General features: G+C 42.3%; 1 protein-coding gene and 2 long non-coding RNA genes across 3 annotated transcripts in view; 2 read left to right on the plus strand and 1 right to left on the minus strand.

The window, feature by feature from the left end:
• Nucleotides 1-1084: 1084 nt before the first annotated feature.
• On the minus strand, nt 1085-2186 carry LOC308192703. Its single transcript, XR_013949032.1, has 2 exons — nt 2048-2186; nt 1085-1320 (listed from the first exon to the last, which is right to left on the minus strand). It is a non-coding gene; the product is annotated as an uncharacterized lncRNA (long non-coding RNA).
• Nucleotides 1735-20968, plus strand: part of KCNK5 (potassium two pore domain channel subfamily K member 5) — a 39167-nt gene continuing 19933 nt past the window's right edge. The window contains exon 1 of the mRNA XM_080586588.1: nt 1735-2207. Coding sequence (XP_080442714.1) covers nt 2022-2207 — 186 coding nt within the window. The 5' untranslated portion in view covers nt 1735-2021. The remainder of the gene's footprint in view (nt 2208-20968) is intronic.
• LOC308192704 lies at nt 8192-16911 on the plus strand. Its single transcript, XR_013949033.1, has 2 exons — nt 8192-9844; nt 12057-16911. It is a non-coding gene; the product is annotated as an uncharacterized lncRNA (long non-coding RNA).

A 20968-nucleotide genomic window follows, 5' to 3' on the forward strand; every position in this document is an offset into this window, starting at 1 on the left:
TCTTGGGCCAAATGATAGCACCTGGGAATAATTTTCCTGCAAAAATCATGCATCATGAAATCCTTCTTTTCCATTTAATTAAGAGTTCTGCCTTACAACTTCATGAAACACCCCCCACTTTTGCTTTAAAATAAGTTATTGTAATTTCCCTATACCATTCATTATTTTTAAAATGTGTATTATGCCACCTTCTACTTGATCTCTTCTAGCACATAATTACTTTTTTTTTTTTTTTTTTTTACTACTACAGTTTGGCAATCCTTTTGTCTTCTTAATGTTGCCTTTACATAACTGGGGAATCCCATGCAAAAAAAGAGCGATGCTGATCACGTAACATGCTTGTGGATTTTGTGGTTTCTCCAGTCCTGCTTTTTAAGCTGCCAGGAACCTCTGGCAGATGTATTTTCATCGAGCACTGTACAAGCTAGTAGGAAGGACTGCTTAAGGGCCATGTAAATTTCTGTGGGCAGTCTCACAAGAGCATCCATTTGGCATGAGTCAAAGTTTTACAGATAGGTGTCTCTGGCTACCTCCTAACCGAGGCAGTTCCTTTGCCTTCCACATGTTCTCCTTTTTCCTTTCTCATACTTTGTTGTGTATTTTCTCCTTGTTTCCTTCCTCTTTCCAGTTTTCTCCATTTTCCCTCCCCCCATTTCAGTTAGGGCCACATGAGGATTTCAGCAGGCTAACCTCAGCCCTTTGGTGTGTGGACTCCAGCTGACATACCTAAGCACCTAAAAATCCTTTGGACACCTCTGCATTTTTGACCATTTTCTTGCTGTCCAGGGGGAAGAGGGCTAGGGGAGTCGGGGAATTAAGTTATGCCACAATAACAGCATTCCTAACACGAACTGCATGCACACCAGGAGCCCTTTGCCACGTCATGTAACACACAGCTCTATCTCATCACTGACTTGATCTTTCTCTGACCATTCAACTCCACTTCCAGCAGCCCTGATGTACGACTGTGGAGGAGCGTGGCCATGAAAGGCTCCTGGGAAGGGCTCCATGGTCACGGCAAGCTGGTGAACTTCACCCCGGAGAGCTTGAACATCTCATGGAAACTCACAGGCCCACACGCATGGGTGCATACAGAAACGTGTGTTTTACTGAGTTTACAAAATGCATGACGGAAGGGAGATGCTGTTCTTGTGGTGAAGGGTCCATAACACCCACGGACAACATCCCGGGGCAAGGGCAAAGCCTGCCCGCCGCCCCCCTTCTGTCCTCCTCAGAGCTGCTGCCACCTCTCCTCCAGCGCTTTGCCGAACGCCTTATTTCACAACCTTCCAGCGTCGAAAACGAAAACCTCCGGGGAACCTGGCAGGATGAGTCAAGTAACAGCGACGGTAACAAAAAGTCACTGAGGGAAGCGAGGCCGGGCTCACCTCAGCGGCCCCCACACTCGCTCCCAACGGCGGCGGGGAGGTCGCGCACCCTCCTCTCCCCGGCGCGGCCCCTCACGGGCGGGTGAGGGCCGGGACCGGGACCGGGACTGGGATGGGGATGGGGGATAGGGGCTAGGACCGAGATCAGAGCCGGGGCCATCCGGGGGCCGCACCTCGGGGCGCCCCGCCGGCCTCTCCCCCGCCCGCAGCCCCGCATGCGCACGCTGGGGCTGGGCGGAGGGGGAGGAAGCGGGAGGGCACCAAATTCAAATCGCTGCTGAGGAGGGAGGGGAGGGAAAAAAGAAAGAAAAAAAAAAAAAACGAAAAAAAAAAAACCACGGGGGAAGGAGGCAAGCCGGGGGGAGAGGAGAGGAGCGGAGCGGAGGAGGAGAAGTGAGGGAGGAGGAGAGTGGGAGGGGAGTGTGGAAGGCTCTAAGGGAAAGCGGCAGCGGCCGGGAGAGGCGGCGCGGCGCACGGCGGGGCAAGGCAGAGGTGTCAGGGGCGGCCGCGGGCACCCACGGCCGCAACGCGGGGCAGCCTCCCCGGCCCGCCCGCCGCGCTCCGCCCGCCCGCCCTCCCCGGCCCTTTTCTTCCTCTCCTCTCTCCTCTCCTCGCCTCCCCGCCGGCGGCACCATGGTGGACAGGGGCCCCTTGCTGACCTCGGCCATCATCTTCTACCTGTCCATCGGGGCGGCGATCTTCGAGGTGCTGGAGGAGCCGCACTGGCGCTCGGCCACCGACGACTACAAGCGACAGAAGACGGAGCTGCTCAAGCAGTTCCCCTGCCTGGGCCAGGAGGGGCTGGACAAGATTCTGCAGGTACCGGGCTGGCGGCCGGGCGGGAGCAGGTGCCGCCGGGCGCCCCGGGGCGGGACCGGGACCGGGAGCGGGGCCGGGAGCAGGGCAGGGGCAGTGCCGGGCTCCCCGGGGAGAGCCAGCGGCGGTCCCGTCCCCGCCGAGCCCGGAGCCTCCTCGAGGAAAGCTCCGAGCCCCGGGGGCCCGCGATCGGGGCGAGGAGGGAGCCCCCGGTTCGCTGCCAGCCCGGCACCGAGGTGCTCGCTGCGGCTCTTGGCCCACCCGGAGGGGCTCCCTCCCTCGTGTGTGAGGAGGGGAAGGTGAAGCCGAGCGTCTTGAGCGTCTTCTGTTTGGGCTGGACTTTATTTATTTATTTCCCATGTTTTCTCCCCCGTACTGAATGCCCTCGTTGTGAGTTGTCAGGGCGCTGAGTGCAGGTCCGAGGGGTCAGTCGGGGCAGCTGAAGGAAAGTTCAGGCCGCCCAGGGATGAGCGCCTCGCACCCAGGGATGCTTGCAGCCCTCTTCCACTTCAGCCCAAAGACCTCTTTCTAAGCATGCGGAGCGGATTAATCGTCCTCTCCCTCTTATCTGGCAGAACGCCTCTTCAAATCTAATTATTAATCAATAGTATGTATAAAATCGCAGAGTAGTATAAACTTGGTTAGTGTCCTTTAATGGACGTGGTGTCCATTAAAAGATGGTGGCCAGCAACGGTGAACCGTGGAAAATAGGCTGCTTAGATACGCGGGGCTCCAGCGGTGGAAATGAGTCCTTTGGGACTTTATTTCAGAGATGTTTATATTGACTAGACCTCATGTTCATTGTGTTTTGGATTTTTAAAAAACTTTATTTTTAAATTCGCTAAAAAGTCTACTAAAATGCTAAAATACAGAAGACGGGGAAAATGACTCATGACTGTTGGCGTAATTGATACTGTGCAAGCTTAGAAGAGGGTATGGTTCTTGGTTCTAAAAGTTTGTGGTTTAAGTCTTCGTCCTTCGGTTGGTGGCTGCTTTCTGTCTGCTTCAGATAGCAGAGCTTTCTGTTGGCAGTGTCCTTGTTGTTACCGTCTCAGTACCCCCATTAAATACAGTGTCGTGGTATGGAGTGGAATGGTGGATGGAGGCTTGAAATTGTGGAGGGATGTCGGGAAAATGAAAGACGTGCTGTGCTTTCGAGGATGCCTTTGCTGTACTGGAATCTCACTGAAATCTTAGTCTAGGTTATCCTAAACCTGTCCAAGATCCCCGAGAGAAAAACCTTATTTGGATTGGGGTGTACCTTAAACCTAGTGTGCTTGACTTGCTGTAGATATCATTCAGAATCCAGACTCTGGCTCAGTTTAGGATGAAATTGACGTTGGTATGAGGGAATCATTTAGCTAGTGTTTTTCCATGACCTTTATCACAACTGATCCTGAAGTTGCAGAAAGATTTTTTTCCTAAAATATAAAATGACCGGGAAAAAGTTATAGATTAGTTCATTAGGATGGACTATAGCATGTTGTAGAGTGGTGATGGGTGCAAAGTTAGTGAGGAGAAGTAGTATAAGGCAAACTGTGGGCAGATCAAAGTATTTGTTTTGAGTACTTCTGTACACCTCAGTGAGGAGGGCCTTCCCTCTTCAGTGTGTTAGCTCCTGGTGTATTTCTGTTTTGTCTCTGTACTGCTTCCAATTATACCTTACTTTCCATGTCTGACCTTGCTGGTCAGATGATCGCTTTTAGATATTCTGTTGTCCTCTTAAGCCCAGTTTAGCTAAAACATAAAACATAGCTCGCTCTTCTTTTACTCTTGTTGGTAACTGGAAACTTCTCTGCTTGCTTTCATCTAGACTTGTACTTTTGTTGCTGTTCTCATTTTGTGTGAGAAGTGGTGAGGAGGGAAGTAGCGTTTCCTACAGAGGAGAACGGCAGAGTGAAATCTAGCCCAGCTGATACAAAGAGGGGAGAAAAAAAAATGTAAGGGCATCAGGATTTCAACTTGAATAAGCTGTGAAGTATACTGTAAATAGTATTTGTAACAGTGCTTTGTCAAGCACTATCTATGCTTTTTCTCTTGGGTTCTGCTAATTCTTTTAAACATTATAAATCTCTGTCTCTTTTGGCAAATCCTGATCACCCTGCTCTTATATTAACCCCCTCCAAATTTATTCTCTTAGAATTCATCCAGAATGTTGTTGATTTTAAAACATGTATTTTTTTTTCCTAATCCACACTTCTGTTTTGCTTCTCTGAGCTTCTTCCATGGAATCCCTGAACTAGTTCCTGAGATTTTGCATGACTTAACCCATTTCTCAGCTTTTGCCTCCTGTTTCATGGCCTTAAGTTCATTTCAAAGCCTTTTATCTCTCTTCTTGTGGTGCCCACTAATGTTCTGTGGAGCCACATTCAGCTCTTCTAATTACTTCTCTGATATTCTCTTTAATATCCCAGTTTAAAACACACTAGATAAAATTTTTTAGCAAATATCACCAGATATAAGACGTTAAATGGTTGTTGGTAAAATGCAACGATGCCAAGAAATGTTCAACTTGAACTAACAATTCAATTTTGTTTACAGAAGCAAGCTGAAAGGTGACAAGGACTGACTTATTCAGAGACAGATCTCTCTGCTGCCCTTGTTCCCCACCCAGGTTAGCTCATGTGTTCATCTCAGCCTTATGTTAGCTGTAAGTGTAATAGAAAGTGTGTGGAATGGCTGCAAAGTTAGATGTCTAGGGTGATCTTAACCACTTAACCTACTCGTTTTTGGTTTTTGTTTTTATCAGCACAGACTCTCAATTCATGTACGGACTGGTATGTTTATACCAACAATTCAAGTGATTATTAAGGGGGCTGTATTATGTCAAATACTGTCTAAAGCTTGCATTCTGTAATAGAAGATTTCACAACACCTGATTACAGTACAAATACACTGCAATAAACTTTTATTGAAATGTTTAACAAACACTTTCACAAAGCTCACAAGCTGAGTGTTTTAGGATATGCTAGAAAGAAAGTCTTTTTTCTCCCAATCCTAAAAGTCTAAAAGTAAGCTTAAAAAGAGCACCTAGAAGTCATGTGAAGAATCAGTTTGCTTTCAGTTATTTTAAGTGCCATATTACTTACCCTAACTGTAATGTGTAATGGAAGTACTCCTTAAACTCTTATTGGAGTACATTAGACTATTATGTTAAAAGTGACTGACTCTGGACTGTGTAGAGGCTGGTTGATATAAGTCTATGGTTTATCCTTGCCTTGCTGCTGTGGCCCAGAGTCTGTCCTGGGACTCTGGGAGGAGGAAGAGGAAGAAGGCTGTGAGACCCACAGTGATGACACCTTTGCCTACCCTGCTGTAGGAATGAGTTTTGACGACAGAAGCAAGTATAAGACAATGCAGTCGTTTCCCTATTCTCTAGTTCCTTACTTTTACTCTTTATTGCTCCATCCTGATTGTGAAACATCAGCTTAATGATAAAGGAGCTATTCATCCAAGGAGGAGCCCTCTTGACCCTCATGTCACTATTCATATGAGCAAAGGTTTGCAACACTGAGCTACATCTTGTTTACTGGGAAGTCTCTTTTACTGGCCCACCACAGTCATCAATAAATTAAATGCTTCCCACTGATAAACCTCAAGGCTGGTGAAAAGAAAGGGAAGAATTTAAAGAGAAGTGAAAATGGTTACTTTAAAAAAAAAAAGTAGTAAAAAGAAAAAAGAAACTGGCTTAATTTAGGAGAAGCACACAAACTTACTGAGTATAAGAACAAATAATTGAGGTCTTTATTTGAAAAATATACATGACTGTAAACAGGCCTGACAAAGAGCTTTAGGAAACTAAATGTTTAGACTTAGAGCCCAGTGCTGTGAACAAACATTTAGAAGACTTTCAAGGAGAGCTTCTGCTAGGATATACTTGGCACACAGGAGGATTATGCTAAAGGAAATAACCTCAAGTGGCTTAATAGTAGTTTCTCTTCTGATTTTTTTTTTAAAGCCATGATATCTTCTCCACTTGCAAATACTGACAGGTGCACTTCCAAACTCAAGTTTTCTAAAAAGTTAAGTTTGAAATGCTTTTCATTAGTTCAACATTCAATAAAAGGACTAATAGGTTTTCCTCATTGTTTGTAGAGTGATTTGGTCACACGTGTAAAGTTAATGCAGGCATATTTTTAATAATTTTTCCCTTCCCCTCTGTTTTTCGGGAGGTGCACAAATACAATTAGAAAGGTTTCAGGCTTCTAGGGTTTGTTTGTTTGGGCTTTTACTTCCTGATTCCTTCTATCTAAGGTATTGAAGGTGAAGGAAGCTAATTGTATACTGCATTTCTTGGTTGAAATGCCAGACAATCTGTCCTCCAAAGACTTTCATATGGGCTGAACAAAGTAAAAATGAGCAGCTACCAGACAAGGGCAAGTGATTGCCAATTAAAATGTTTAACCACAAAGCTGTTAACAGCAGTACCTAATACCTCTTACATGAAAACTTGACAGTATAAGCTAAGGCTTATGCCTGAGAAGTAGCTATTGCCAGATGCTTCCAAATGTGTAACTTCAATTCTGCATCCTCTAAGTTCAGCAGCGATGAATGGAGATTAAAATGCAGGACTGCTGCCCACAGTGTATCTGTGGCATCTCAGCCTGTGAGTTATTGCTGCTGCAGCATTAGAAGAGGAAAACTGAGGACAGGCCAGTAGTCCTTCATGCCATAGCTTTTCTCTGTGTACCTCCATGCAAAGTTGTATGTAACCAGGCATGCTTGTCTGTTGTGTTTTGTTTGTCCCTCCAGGCTTTTCCCTGTTTAACCATTACATTGTTTAAACTTTCTTGGAACATAGTTAAACAAACCTGATAGTGCATATGCTGCAACTCTCTCTGCTGATGGAGCAATAGCAATCAATCAGAAGTTCTAGTTTTCCTGCTATGGACTTAATCCTTGAGTGCTTCTAGTATGTTGTCCTTCTGTCCTTTTGGGGATGGAATGTTTGTATTACCTGACATGTTACCTTCTGCTGCTAGGTGTGTTTTCTGGCAAGCTTTGCTCTAGAGAGCATGGTGTGCAAGTAGATTTGTCGATTATCAACAGCCTGTTGTCCTAAAAGATCATGAAACCCCTGCTTTGCTTCATACTGTACGTGTTGTTATTGCAAGATGTCTTCTGTACCCAGTGAAAATTGTGTAATGATGACTTTGTGTAGATTTCCATTTTAAAACAATTTGTTGCTTTTGGTATTAATGTTAATTAAACAAAATGAATTGCTGTGCTTTTCTTTGGGTGTTGACCTTCAAAGCAATCGCATTTCATGCTGGCACTGCACGTAGATGTTAATGTAGCGGTGTAAAACCAGAACCAAGATTGCAAGTGGCAGTCAATAGTTTGGTTAGCTGGGAAGCAAGAAAGAATGCTACTGCTTGAAATAATATATATGTATAATTATATATATATATATACACACACATACATATAATAATAATATATTATATATATATAATAAAATTCAAATGAACCAACTATATCCAGAAAGGGCTTTTGAAAGGTTATAAAATCTATTTAGTTTTTATGCCACTGGGATAATCTTTTTGTTCTCATTGTGTTCTGTGTTTCAAAAAGGTCTCATTATGATTTTTTGTTAAAAACTAGAAACCAAATGCTCTAAAGTTTTGTCTGTATCAGCAGGTAGTGCAGCTCAATAAGAGCAGACCCGGAGAACAAAATGTCTGGTGCCATTGATGTGATGATGAGTGTCTGTATTTGCAGGGATTTTTACTTCTTGCTGACTCTTGTATGATCCTATGGATTGAATGCTCACAAGCAAGTAGGTCACATGTATTAGATTTCTTCATGGAGTACATCTTCAGGTCTAGTTTGGTCCAAAATGAGTTCAGCTTATATGCTCTGATCCTGTTCCGCAGTTAGAAGCGTGACATTGATAGGGGACAACTGGGAGTCTTGTGCTCTTGAGTATTGTTCATATAAATTAAAATACCACTGTGGTAACACCTGAAGTTCTGTATGCTGCTACAGACATCTTCAGGAGAGCTGTACTTGAAGTCAGATTAAACCCCTAAAAGCATAGCATGCGATATGTACTCCTTGTCTTTACTAGATCTGTTTGTTGAAGGGATGGCATAAGTTTGTAGGCGTAACTTTGTCTTGCTTTGTTTCCTGTCTTCTGATTCAGGTTCCTCAACAGCAGGACCTGGTATTATTAGATTCTCTGTAAAACAGTAGGTGCTTTAGCAAGAAACTTCGGACTTGCAGTTTATTTTCTGTTCCCATCCATCTTACTTTATCATGTTTTTATATTAGAGGTCTTAGATATTACAGTATTAATTATGTACTTACCAACATCTTAATTGTAGGCAGGAGAAATCCCTCCCAGGCATGCCTTACCCTAGCGGCTACATTTACAGTCAAATGAGTAAGGAAATTATTATATATTTTTTTTCTTTTTGTTTGTGTGTGTGTGTGTTGTGTGAGTTCCAGTGGATCAAAGGAACTGTTGGGTGTGAAGTAGCTTCTGAAATGTTTTAAACTTAAGTGTCATACACTGTTTTCCTAGGAAGAAATATGAGTAATGAAAAGGGAGCAAGAAACTAGTAACAAGTGGTATATCATAGCGTCTGCTGAGTCTGAAATCACATTGCATGTTCCTTTTCTACCAACATGGGCACTGGTAGTGTTTCTCATGATTGACCTGCCTTTAATCCTCGCTGTGGAATCAGTTGTTGCTGTACCCATCTGTAGGACTATATTTCTGCCTTAGCAGAAAGGTTGAAGCAGATAGTATTGAGCAAATTGGCAAATACTAAATTGACTTTGTTCTGTGCCAGCATCTTGCAAATGTTGTGTAAGCAATTTCCAGCTGCTCAGAAACAAAACCCAGCAACAACCTCTTTGAGGTTACAACAGGTGCAAATAAAGAAGTCTCAGCTGGACCTATCACAGGTCTCTGAACTCTGACCCTTTTTAGTAGCAAAGGTATATGCTCCTTAACAGAAGTTTGGATTCCAGAGGAAGGCCTGAAGTTGTTGGATGATGGTGGCTTACAAGTGACATAGCTAATGGAACCTGAAAGTAATTCTGTGAAGGTCCTGAGGTAGAAATAATAGTCATTTATGGTACAGTATTTTTGGTGGCCTGGCTAAAATGTCAAAGTCATCAGTGATCATAGAGTTACAGAATACTTTGCGTTGGAAGGGACCTTAAAGACTATTCAGTTCCAACCCCCTGCCATGGGCAGGGACACCTCCCACCAGACCAGGCTGCCCAAAGCCCCATCCAGCCTGGCCTTGAACACCTCCAGGGATGGGGCATCCACAGCTTCTCTGGGCAGCCTGTGCCAGTGTCTCACCACCCTCAGAGTAAAGAACTTCTTCCCAATATCTAATCTAAACCTCCCTTTTTTTACATTAAGGCTGTTCCCCCTTGTCCTATCACTACACCCCTTGACAAAGAGTCCCTCCCCAGCTTTCCTGTAGGTCCCCTTTAGATGCTGTAAGGTCTCCCTTGGAGCCTTCTCTTCTCCAGGCTGAACAATCCCAGCTCCCTCATCCTGTCTCCATAGGTGAGATGCTCCAGCCCTCTGATCATCCTGGTGGCCCTCCTCTGGACTTGTTCAATACATCCATGTCCTTCTGGTGCTGGAGGCCCCAGATCTGGACGCAGGGCTCCAGGTGGGTTCTCATGAGAGCAGAGCAGAGGGGGAGAATCCCCTCCCTTGCCCTGCTGACTACCCTGCTTCTGATGCAGCCCAGGATATAGCTGGCTTTTTGGGCTGCAAGCACACATTTCCAGCTCATGTTGAGCTCCTTATCAACCAACACCCCCAGGGCCTTCTCCTCAGGGCTGCTGTCAATCCAGTCTCTGCCCAGCCTGTATTTATGCTTAGGATTGCCGCACCCCAGCTGCAGGACTTTGCACTTGGTCTTGTTGAACTTTCTGAGGTTCTCACAGGCCCACCTCAAGCCTGCTCAGGTCCCTCAGGATGGCATCTCTTCCCTTCAGAGACAAAGATGTCATGACGGACAGCATCAATGCCCATGCCCAATGTCCATCAGTGCTGTCCATCATGCATTATGCTTTGCATAAGCCCAAGTGGATGATGTCAGTTGCTCTTCCCCTATCCACTAATGCTGTAACGTGATGAGTTCTGTGCATAACTTCCAAGTGCTCCTATTCCCAACCTGCTCTACAGGAGTAAAAAAAAAAAAAAAACAAAAACTCTTTGAAGGAAAGTTGCTCAAGAATCATGTGTGGTCCCTTGCCAGAGACACAGCAGCTCTAAGTATGTTTTCTCTGGCCTTCAAGGGACGTGAGGCTGATTAATCTCCTCCAGGCACCCAAGGAACAGGGAGGTCTTAGTGCTGGTACTGACTTCTTCCACGGCTTCTCTTGCAGCTGTCTGGCTGCAATACTCTGCTACAGATGCAGCTGTTACAGTTACTACTGAGGAGCTTTGCAGACTGGGGTGCTAATATGCTAAAACCGACTTAAATAGTTGGACTATGATAACTTGCTGGTTAAGTTAGAATTTCAGCCTTCAGGCCTGTGTAAGTGGTGCGTACGTGACTGCAGAGTCATCGAGGGCAATTCTGTAATCAGCGTTCACCTTGGCACAAGGGTTTTTGAAGGGCATTGGAGTTCATGTTTAGAAATTTACGCTTTCTCCTTGGTATCAGTGCAGTCTGAAAGCTTTTCGCCTCTTTTGAGTGATCACTGCCAATTTGCCCTTTTAGAATAATACTTCCGTGTTTACAACTTATTTTTGGTGGGTTTTGAGGTGGAGGGAAGGGGAAGGAAAGGAAGAAGACGCAACTTTGAATTTGATTCTATCAGAGCAGCCCGGCAGTAGGTAACTGTTGTGTCCCCATGTAATTTACTATGGTGGCACCAGATTTTCAAGGTACTACCTTAGCTGGCTGTATCTGCAGCATAAAGGCAGTTTCTCATGAAGTTTTTACATAGTCTCCACAAGGTCCTAAAGCTGTCAACTTGATGAGTGAAATGAACCTGGATGTCTTTGTTTTACCTCTTAAATCTAAGATAACAGTTCACACTTTGAGCGTGCCTTGGCTTTGTTTGCTCAGCTCTGCTACAGTATAGACAGTTGGTAATTTGGGCAGATGTCCCCACAGCTGTGTTTTTGTTTCGTAGTGAGGATCAAGTAGTTTCACACTGAGTGTCGACTAGGTGCTTACAGCTGAATTTTGTGCATCTTAGAAAACTGTCTCACTTATTTAAGGTAACTGAAGTTTTCCTGTGGTTTTGATGGCTTTCTGAGCGTTTTGGATGCTAAGCAGCTTTTAAGCTGGAGGTTTTTCTGCTTAGCAGAGTGCAAGTGTCTCTGCCTCCAGCTTCTGAGGAACTGGTAACAGCTTTCAGTTCTTGGGAAGCTGATCCTCTTCTCGTAATAGAGTAGCAAGAAGATAGCAGGGTGGTTTGGCTTTTGTACATCCCCAGGGTGGGGCAGTTGAGAAATAACAGGGCATAGACTATTTATTACCTCCCTCCCACAGGGCCAAGGTCTTTCCTGCTCCTCGAGCTGCCCTGTCTGCTGACAGGCTGGGGGTGCACCAGGGGCTGGGAGGGGACACAGCCAGGACAGCTGACCCCAACTGACCAAAGGGATGTCCCACACCATGTGGCTCAGTAATAAAAGCAGGGGGAAAGGAGGAGGGGGAGACGTTCAGAGTGATGGCATTTTCTTTCCAAGAAACGATGATGCATGCTGAGCCCTGCTGTTCGAGACGTGGCTGAACACCTGCCTGCCGATGGGAAGTGGCAAATAGATTGCCTGTTTTGTGTTGCTTGTCCACGGAGCTTTTGCTTTACCTAGTAAGCTTTCTTTATCTCAACCCCTGAGTTCTCTCACCTTTACCTTTCCAGGTCTCTTCCCCATCCCATGTGGGCTGAGTGAGCAAGTGGCGGGGTGGTGCTGAGCCGCCAGCTGGGGCTAAACCACAGCAAAGTGACCTGCAAATATATGGGAAACTTTCAATCTGGATGTGTGCAGTTTGGTAGTTTGATAACGGGGGCATGGTGAGTGTGAGGTAGGGTTAAAGTTGTACCAAATGAGCAGAATTTTTCTGTGCAGTAATTCTGCTGAAACTGAGTGAATAATGGATACAACTTGTTACATGTAAAATGCAGTAGGTGAAATAGCTGTGTCCTCATTCATTCCAAAGTCACCGATGCCTTGTGTAGATGATGGTTGAAGCTGGGCTTTGTGGGCTCCCATACCTTCTCAGTTCTGCATCATATGAACTCATTTTCTTCTCTGTGTTTTTAGTGGGGAAATTCTCATTTTGGTAATTGTTAGAGCATTTCCCATCTTCCTTTTGATTTCAGTAGTAAGATGTAAAACAGCATTGTAATGACATGGCAAACGTCCTTATCACAGTTAACGAACTAGCTTGCATGATGCTGCCACTGCAAAGTGTAAGCAAAGCTGGCTTGATATTCAGGTAGCTGGGAGTGAAAAATCTAAAAACAGCGTGAAAAAATTTTGTACTGCTAAAGCTCAATTTGAAGACTAATTAATCACCAAGACCTGCTAGCTTAATATTACAGCAAAAACAATTGAGAACTTTCAAGCTAAATTCAAGCTGTGAAACAAGTTTGCTTAAAGATTTTTCAGTTGAAAAACTTTGTTTGTTCAATACACATTATACAGGATATATGTAGTGACTTTTTTGCCATCAGTTTTTGCTCAGGAACTAAATGTGATATTACCTCAAAAAAAATTGATAATCTTTTAGTTCTGTATGTACTCTTTTTTGTTGTTTATTTTGGTTTTGGTCCAAGTTACAGATTGGAGGCTCACATGGGAAGATCCTCTTCTATGTACATAACAGTGTAGCATTGAACATAATAAAATAGAAAAGACTGCTCCAGTGTACAAGTGGTTTTGATGTTCTGCTATTCCTGCAAAAATAGGTTTTATGTATGCTGTTATAACAGTGTTTAAGAAAAATTCTGATGCCTAGGCAGCTCTTACCAACAAAGTGATGTTATTACCAGTCAAATTCACACCCCCATCGCATGGAACAAGACATGCTCGGGAATTTACTCTGTTACAGGTCTGAGAGTGTCTAGATCAGGCCCTTCCCCTTCAGCACAGTTATCTTAGTTACTGATCACGCTTCTTCATATCCTGCCGTAACTGTGCTGGCAGATCTCTGTATTTATATTTGAAAACATTTGTCCAGAGTAGCCTCTTCTCCTTCCCTTCAATGCTAGATTAGCTCAAGACTGATCTTTGAGATGGATGGGGGGGGTTTGTAGTACATAACCAAATTCTGTTTTAAGTTATGCCATGGATAAAGCTAAATACATAATAACAGAAGTCTCAAAGCAAATATTGTTTCTGTGGCAGTTTCTTTCCCTTGCTACTCCTCTAACATAAACCCATCACCTTGCTATTCTTACAAAGCATCCTGTCCAAGTTGATGTTGGAAGCTTGCCTTACCTCCTCCTGCTGTCTGATGGAATGATACAGGCAGAGAGATCAGTGCGGTTGAGGTTATGTAAAGTTTTTGGTTGACTTAAAACTACCCTGGAAACCTTTTTGTTTGTTTGGCTTAACGAGGTGAGTTAGTAAAGGTTATGCCCCCAAAGAGTTAATGGTCTGCAGTGTTACAGCGCAGCTCTTGCTCCTGTTGTGTAGTTCAGAAGTCCGCTTGATTAAAAAATGACATTATACTTAGTGCTCTGCTCCACCCAAGTCTGATCACTTTTAGTTTTGTTTCATTGAGTTGATGCTGTCAAAGTAAAAATAAGATTTTTATTCTAGCATGTGTATGCTCACTGAAGTGTCAGACTAGCATAAGTTGTTTTACCAGAACCTGCTTTTTTCCTTCTTTTTCCTTAAGATGGACTATTAAATAGGAAATGAGATGTGTGAAGCTACCAGCATTCTCCAGCAGCACCTCTTAGTTTATCTTCACAGAAGCAAGACTTTTAATGTTGTATAGAAATTTGGGGAATGAAATCTAAAAGACTGTAACCTTTTGATCCTAGAAGCTGTTGGGATTTTCTTAACCTGATGGATGTTTTTATACGTGGCTATAAAGAGGGGGGGGGGGAAGAGGGATGGTATAATAAGCTTCTTAATGCGATATTACTATATGCTGCAATTCATTCAATGAGTTGAAAAACATTTTTAGGCAAAATTATCAAGCTTGGATCACCTATGATTGTCTTGTACTAATGAACTATTCTTACACTGAAGGCACTGTGGGAATGAAGCTTCACTCTAAACTCAACTTCCCCTTTTACTTCTTTTGTGAAATATCAAAATTTTTCTGTTGCAATACTGCAGTTTATGCCATTTTATAGGTGGGTAAAATCTGCAGAGACTGATCTGTTTGCTGCTCTAGGTCTTGAGGCCTTGCCTGTAGAAAGAAAATAATAAAAAGCAGCACTACAAAGATATGGTCCAACATCTCTCCAGCTAGTAAATTAATCTCCATAAACTGTTCTCATTGACACTAGGATTATTGTTTTGATTTAACCTAAATCTACTTAAATTAATTTCAGCTAAGCAGAAAAACATTATTCTGGAAATTCAGACTGCTGTGTGGGTTAGCATCTATTTATGCAATCGGTAACAGCTCTGTTGCAATAGCCTCATGTAAATGCGGTCTGGTTCTAACCCTGCCTTACACAGGTCACCAACTGGTGTGAGGGATAGATTAAACTCTTGACTCTTCTGCTTCCACTTTCTTATCTGTAAAATGGGGACAACAGCATTTTCCAAAGCCCTTCTAAAGGGGAGTTGGCTCCATCAGTCACCATGTATGTATTCAGATAGGAAGGAAGCCTAATCTGCTATTACTGCTTTCCAGCTTCTTGAAGCAATAGATGCAGTGTAAGAGTTGTTAAATACCTTTTTTTCCAACCAAGGAAAGGAGTGGTATAACCGTATCTGCACAGGAGCCTTCAAAGTTAAACTGTATTAATGAAAGCTATGAAATCCTCTGATATGTTTTATTTCTGAATGACAGTAATCTTCTGAGGCCAAAGAAAAGTTGTGGCACTCAGCATCTGCAGAACAGCTGCAGCTCTCATGCAGCAGTAACCTTTAGTTAATTTGTCTTCAAAACATGTCTATGTGGAACTTGGGAAAGTGAAGAGGAAACAGTTCTATAATTGTATTAATCACAAAAGCAAGGGAATGCTGGTAAAGCAATGAATGTGCTTTTCATCAAAATAGTTTATTAACTAGTTCATTAAACTGGAATCTAGTCCTGAAATTAATAGTGGGGAAAAAATCCATATGAAATGTCAAACTTTGTAGTCATGATCTTTCAAAGATGCCAGTTGCCTTTTCAAAACTGTCGGTGTTTAAGTCCATTGCACATAAGTGAAAGGGGGATATAAAGTTAAAGAGCACTTAGTTCATTCAAGCATGGGATCTGCAAGTATCACAATTAGGTAAGCTTTAGCATTCAATTCTGCTATGACAAAATCGTTCCAGTTAACTAATTTGCTGAATTATGAGTTTCGCTTATTATTTAACTCTGCAGAAAGCCACAAAAGGAAATAACCTTGTTGATCTCTTTCCATTAATATCCCTCACATTGTTTGTCCTATGAATTACGACTTATAGGAAAATTAACTGTCCATGCTATACATGATACACAACCAGGTCTTAAACAGTGCATGCTGTAAAAATATTGACATGCCTCCAAGAGGTTAATATCCCTACAAATTAGAACTTTTTTTCCAGAGGAAACAGTAACACCTAGTTTTACTGCAGAATGAAAGTAAAGAGAGCTCATTTTATTTTAACGGGCTCTTACCACCTACGTATCAATATGATTTTATTTGTGCTAAAATAGAAAATATTACGGAACTTGGGTTTATTGCAGGGGAATTCATTCTCTCTCTCATTACAATACATTACTCTTAGTCTCATTTTTTCACACATTTGGGCTGGGAGGTCACTAATAAAGAGTGCTGCTAGCTAGTTCTTAATGCAAAAAGAAGGCTAGCAGCAGGATCTGCTGGCTGACTTCTGCACATGAAGGTTGTCTTCTGTAGTTCCTTGGGACTGGCAAATGAAGTCATTTGGACCGTTTAAAACCTGCAAAAGACACGTGAGTCTAAGTTTCTACAATGCTGTGTTTGAGAGGCATTGGTAGTGAGGGGAAACTTTAGCTATTCAACAATAACTGTTCAATTTGCCTAAAAAAAAAAACAAAAAATCACCCTGTAACAGCTTAAGACTACCTGATTTCTGACCAAACAGTGGCTTTAAGTTCTTCTTTGCTTTTCTTAGGGACTTGGTTACACGATGCAATCTACAAATGAAAATTGCTGATATAGCCACAAGAGGCTTCACTATTACACACTTAAGGCACGGAAACAGCACGAAATATCTCCAAAGACCTGACTACTCACAGCTTTTCTGTAAAGTCACATGAGCAGTGCTTGTTTGGCCTCGTTCCCCTTGGTAAGGACGAAAAGGCTTGCACTTAGGTCCAGCCTTGTTTGGGCTGAACCTCCTTTTGTGGCCTCGTTCTTGAATTTGCTGTGTGAAAACTGAAGCCTCAGACGCTGACATTCCTTTCATTAGAGGTAGTTTGGGAATACAACTGGGAGTTTCCATGAGGATGGAGAAAAAGGCAAAACACAGAACTTGTTGCAGACCATGAAATCAATAAGCGTTATCCAAATCCGTGTTGGACCAAATACAGTAGGTTTCCACAAACACATGTACACAAAGTGATATTTTTTTTACAAAAAAAAGTGCTTATATGCCTTTTGACTGAAAATTTCTGAAGCTGTCTATTTTTAAATTACTATTTTGTAAAATAGTTGTTTATAAATGAAAGCTGCAAGGGCAAGCGAAACTCTTGCTTTGCTTTTAATGAAACAAAAAGATGCAGACCTACCCTTCTCCACTTTTCTTTGAGTTGTGCAGTGTTTCCACTGCAGTCCTTGATTAGGCTTCTGTTTACATTATCAGCTGGAATATTTTCATGCAAAATTTGCTTAATCTGAAGAGGACAGCTCTTGTGTTTTGTCCGATAGCAGTGGACGTAACAGCCGGCTGTAAACCTTCAGTAAAGTAGCACTTTGTACAAGTAACAAGTGTGAATTATCACTACAAAATCAGTAATCTTGACTTGTGCTTCTCATAAATGTGATCTCATGATAAGGCTTTACAAAATCAGGGAGGTGTTGTCTTCACCTTGTAGAACCATTAGTGTACCCAGTAAAGGAAACAAGTATTTTATGTTGGTTGGGCCTTATTGAGAAACTTTTAAAGCTTGTTAGATGTCTTCCACAAAAAATATAAATCATGCTGGTGCTGCTAAAGTTTTATTGTTCTGATTATCAGTATGGTTGTTTCTTCCCAAGTAACCTGTTTTACTCTTCAGCTTTTATCTCAGCCTATGCCAGTCCTTGAGAATAAGCTCCTGTATGCCTTTGAACGGTGCCACAGAAAAGGGTGACATTGTTTACTCTTTCTTATAACCTCTGTCTGAAGTACTCCTTTTCTTTGTTACTAAGAGGATGTTACTGTAGGATAATAATACTCTTCCCAACGCGTTGTAATTGTAATAAGGATTTCAAATCTGAAATCTTACCTGCAACACCACATCATAGAAATATTTTCATTAAACATAACCAACCACTGTTAAGCTGGAGCTTGGTTTAGATGAGGAAGTTCATCTACACTACCACGCTTAATGAGTTGATTAAAAACTATTACTTAGGTTGAGAACTTGTTTTAATTTACAGTTTAATTTTGATCATGCTCAATTTATTTTGTTCTTTTACCAACACTGTTTTTCATTTAAATGGCTTTTTTTATTTATTGTCTTACATTCCTGTTTCTGATTTAGTACAAAGACAGCACTGCCATCCCTTCTCAGCTCACATTTCTGCAGTCCAAATTGCTTTGACTGGCCCATACAAGAGTCCCCTCATTCTGTCCCGTCTGCTTCTGCTCCCGTTTCTTGAAGGTGGATGACTAGAAGTGTGCTAATCATGCCAGCAGAGTTTCACCAATGCTCTGCTGAATGACAGTAATACATCAAGGAAAAGGGATTTCAAGCATTTACTTCTTGTTTTTTTCTCTTTATTGATGTGTTTCTGTTTTTGAGATGCCTAAAATGTACGATTGGGTGCCTGAGATGTAATGAAAAACAGGTATTTCTCCTTGCATTTACAGCTCCTGGTATATGTCAGGGAATGGGAAAGGAAAGGCAGAATAAATTGTGGTGGGTGCCTAGAACATCTTAAGTCAGGCTTTTAAAATACCAAATCTTTTTTTTTTTTTTTTGAAAAAGGTTCTTCATTAAGATATATGTTCCTTGAAACTAACAAAATAATACAATTTACTTGTGTACAGTTGGTCAGGACTGTTTGTAGGCCTGTCAAATCAGCCATGCAATAAATATCTGAAAAAGGTGTTTATATATTTAAGGCATGTCAAAGTCTCTAATGTCACCAGATTTACCAGGTGCCCAAGTCCACAGGTAACAGCAAGGATGGCATTGGACCTTTCATTTATAAGGACTGCGATGCTGCCAGGAAACTGGAACTGTGGAAGATATGGCCAGTCTGCCAGCTGACTGCTCTGTCACTATTTCTATGTCATTACTTCTGTGCTTGCAGCACTGCTGGAGCTTATCGCAGCCCATGTTCTACCTGTATAAGACCTTATCTTCTCTAAATAAAATCAATTACAAAACCCATATTGCCTTCAAGGGCAATAAGGTCCAATTTCAAGATATAGAAGTTTTCGAACACTCCTTTTACTTTAGGTTAATTGAAGGAGAGCCTCTGTCCACAGCATAGACTGGAAAAGGAATTTGTACCAACTCGACAAATGTTAAACTGCATTTTGCCAGCCTGCTGTCTCTTGGGGGAGGACGTAATTCAGCCAAATCAGATGACTTTCCAGTGTTTCTCTTCTGTGGGCAAGTGATCATGTTGTGTATGTTTCTGTTAAATCAATGCCCTTTCCTGGAACTACTTTCTCTGTTATTTTGCAGGTACTGTAGAAGTTGGGAAGCCAGGGGTGTTAAGTGGTACATTTATTCCTTGGTCACTTGTTTGTCCCATAAGAGACAATTCTTTTGTCATGTTAGTGGGGATCATTTCCCGGGATATTTTCCATTTCTTTTAACACTCTATTAGTCCTTGTTCCACATGCCAAAGGACAAAAGTTAAAACAAGCGTGCACTTGCATCTTGGGAAGCAACCTGTCCTCAGGCAAGCTCTCTCAATTAGATTTATTACTGAGCTGTAACTTTCCATACAGAGCATAAACTTTGCAAAGCTGGTGCTCACCCTGGTGGGAGTGAAGAGGCGATGGTTCTAGTTACCAGGGTGGCAGTGAAAGATGCTGTTTGACCAGGTAAATAAGGCTCGTTGAGAAGGTAGTGTTGCAGTGCATTACAGGAATACTAAGACTCACTTTTTTCACATAGAAGCAACATAAGGGCTAGCTGTAGGTAGGGCAGAATTCAGTGCAGAGATCGGCATTTACATCTATATTAACTACTGGAATGGTCAGCTCACGAACATCTGGCTTTAATTTGGGGATGGGCAGACGGAGGGAGGAAAGTGGGATATTCAGAAGACCTAATGCTGGCACTATAGAAATGTCCAAGATATTACTTATTTATTTCTGTATCCTGTGAATTTAATCATGCTCATACTTTGTCTAATTTTGATCATCTTTCCAAGCAGAGAGTTGCTGGCACAATTGCTTACCTTCTCTATACCCATGAAATAATGTGGAATTAATTTGACTGTAGACTCACAAATTGTTTCCACTGGACTGTGTCTTGAGGCCTCTGGACTCATAAATAGTAGCTACAATTTAATTTTTTATGAGTTTTTCAGGTTCAAGCAAGTACAAAGATGTTCTTTACGTCTCCTCTAAATTCTTGATTTATTGCATGGCCTTCTGATAACAAGCTGAAGCCAGACTAAATCATAAATCTTTTAATTTTACATGTATAAACCTCTTCCCTCTCCCCTCCCTCCTGGTCTCTGACCAATTAGAGCTATTTTTGGTTAATAAATTGAGATTGTTCTTGAAGAGCATGACTTGTTCTGCACAATATGGGTTAATCAATAGATTGCCTTTTCAAAGGATCACTTAATCTGGTTAAATTGTAAGCTAACAAGAAAACAAATGAGCACTTAGAAGAATGAAGTAACAAGTGTCCCTATCTGTGACAAATGTGCATTCTTTACCCTGGTCTTTTTTTCCAGCTAGGTAGGGTGTGGAGTAAGAGAACAGTGGCTTAATATGCTTGTGCCTGCAGTGCTATCTTCACTGAGAACGTCCTTTGCAGGCTGAGAAAATTATTCCCCCTCTTCTCCACACTTTCAGGGCTAGTAGTTTTGGATTTAAAAATGCTTGATGATTGGTCTCTGTTACAAATGTTAGCTTTTTCATACTGTTCTCACACATACATTGCACTTGCAAGAACGTAAAACAAAATCTAGTGCCCAGATGTAAGTCTGTGCTCTGTTCCCTTTGAGACTCAATCTACCTGAGTACTTCCTGCCTAGTTTAATATGCATAATTGGTGGTGAGTTAAAATAACAATGCTACAGGGGGAGGAAAAACCTGCCATCAGTGCTTGGGAGGAGATGGGGGGGACAACAACTTTCTATTTAGGAGAATAGTTAGAAGGAAGGTCCCTTCTGCAAGGGCAGGATGGATTCTTAGGCCATTACACTAATAAAGGTAGAGACCTGTAACAGTATTATCTCTTAAGATTTATTTCTGATTGCGTTGCATAGAAACACAAGTGCTTTTGAGA

The sequence above is a fragment of the Anser brachyrhynchus genome (assembly GCF_964034855.1).
Source record: "Anser brachyrhynchus genome assembly, chromosome: 3".
In the NCBI taxonomy this organism is placed as follows: domain Eukaryota; kingdom Metazoa; phylum Chordata; class Aves; order Anseriformes; family Anatidae; genus Anser; species Anser brachyrhynchus.